At 43.8% G+C, this 1831-nt stretch overlaps 1 protein-coding gene across 1 annotated transcript; it reads left to right on the top strand.

The window, feature by feature from the left end:
- Positions 1-901: 901 nt before the first annotated feature.
- LOC143402282 (olfactory receptor 2A2-like) lies at positions 902-1831 on the top strand. Its single transcript, XM_076859678.2, has one exon. It carries the CDS (start codon positions 902-904, stop codon positions 1829-1831), a length of 930 nt encoding a protein of 309 aa, XP_076715793.2.

Here is a 1831-nt window from a genome sequence, read left to right as displayed (position 1 = left end):
AATAAAAACTAGAGACTGAGAAGAACTGATGGCTAGTTCCTTCACAAGGAACAAGATATTTATATAATGATTTTAATTGATATCCTAGAATTAATTGGAGAAAAATTATAACTATTCAATGGAGATATCTGGGAAGCATCATCTTCACCAAGTGATCTAAGTTGGATTTGTCCAAAAATGGGAAAAAATAACATCATGTGCCTGCTCATAATGCACTAAGCCTCCTCTTTATTTGGTTGTAGAAAATGAATAATCTGAATCAAAGCATTGTACACTCCCAATTTGAGGAACATTTCTACCAAAAACTGCTGCACCCTCTTCAAAATTTCAGTGTCTGGAAAGGCTGAGTCAATATTGCAGATGCCAGAAGACCGAGGAGAGGTGATATTAAATGTAATGAGCAGTCCTAGGTTTGGGCCTGGATAGATTAGTGTGGAAGGAAAATACTGAAAGTGAGAGATAGGAAACACATAAATGATAATTTTCCTAACTTCTACAATTGTAGTATGTCAGTTTAATGAATATTCTTTTTCTTGGTTAAAAAAAATGAGAAATTTATGGGTATCACATCCACACTTTAATTTCAAATGATTCAAAAATTCAGTATACAGAGAAAAAGTATAAGGTAAATAAGAAAACAACACAAATATACTGGCTGATTCTAGGTGAAGGCATGTAGAGTTATTTGCATAATTCTTGCTACTTTTCTACATGTTTAAATTTATTTCATAATTAAGTGTTCAAAACAGAAAGATAGCAACTGTTGGGAAGTGGAGAAGTTGTCAAATAGGAACAAGTGTACATTTCTCTGACCTCATTTTGGGGTGAATGGATCTAATTTTCATTGATTCCCCAGCTCCGGTCTTCTTGTCTCCCTTCACTCCCAGGTGGTCATTAAGGAATGGGAGGCAACCAGTCATGGGTCACAGAATTCATCTTGGTGGGATTCCAGCTCAGAGCAGAGCTGGAGGTGTTCCTCTTCTGGGTCTTTTCCCTGTTGTACATCTTCAGCCTGCTGGCCAATGGCATGATCTTGGGACTCATTTGCCTGGACCCGAGACTGCACACCCCCATGTACTTCTTCCTCTCACACCTGGCTGTCCTTGACATGTCCTATGTTTCTAACAATGTCCCCAAGATGCTGGCAAACCTCATGAGCCAAAGAAGAACTATTTCCTTTGTTCCATGCATAATGCAGACATTCCTATATTTGGCTTTTGCTGCTACTGAGTGCTTGATATTGGTGGCAATGTCCTATGATCGGTATGTGGCCATCTGTCATCCCTTACAGTATGCTGTCATCATGAGCTGGAGAGTGTGCATGGCCCTGGCTGTCACTTCCTGGTCCTGTGGATTTATCCTCTCCCTGGTACATGCCGTGCTCCTCCTGAGGCTGCCCTTCTGTGGGCCTCGGGAAGTGAACCACCTGTTCTGTGAGATCCTCTCTGTCCTCAAGCTGGCCTGTGCTGACCCCTGGATCAACCAAGTGGTCATCCTTGCTGCCAGCGTTTTTGTCTTAGTGGGGCCTCTGTGCTTAATGCTGGTCTCCTACACGCGCATCCTGCTGGCCATCCTGAGGATCCAGTCTGGGGAGGGCCGCAGAAAGGCCTTCTCCACCTGCTCCTCCCACCTCTGTGTGGTGGGGCTCTTCTTTGGCATAGCCATGGTGGTTTACATGGTCCCAGACTCAAGTCAGCGAGAGGAGCAGGAGAAAAGGCTGTCGCTCTTTCATAGTCTCTTTAACCCAGTGCTGAATCCCCTTATCTACAGCCTGAGGAACTCCCAGGTGAAGGAGGCCCTCCGCAGAGCCTTGCAGAAGAGGTCCATGTGA

This window comes from Callospermophilus lateralis, chromosome 1 (genome assembly GCF_048772815.1).
Source record: "Callospermophilus lateralis isolate mCalLat2 chromosome 1, mCalLat2.hap1, whole genome shotgun sequence".
Lineage (NCBI taxonomy): Eukaryota > Metazoa > Chordata > Mammalia > Rodentia > Sciuridae > Callospermophilus > Callospermophilus lateralis.
The sequence above is the reverse complement of the archived record's forward strand: the minus strand, read 5'-3'. Positions and strand labels throughout refer to the sequence as shown.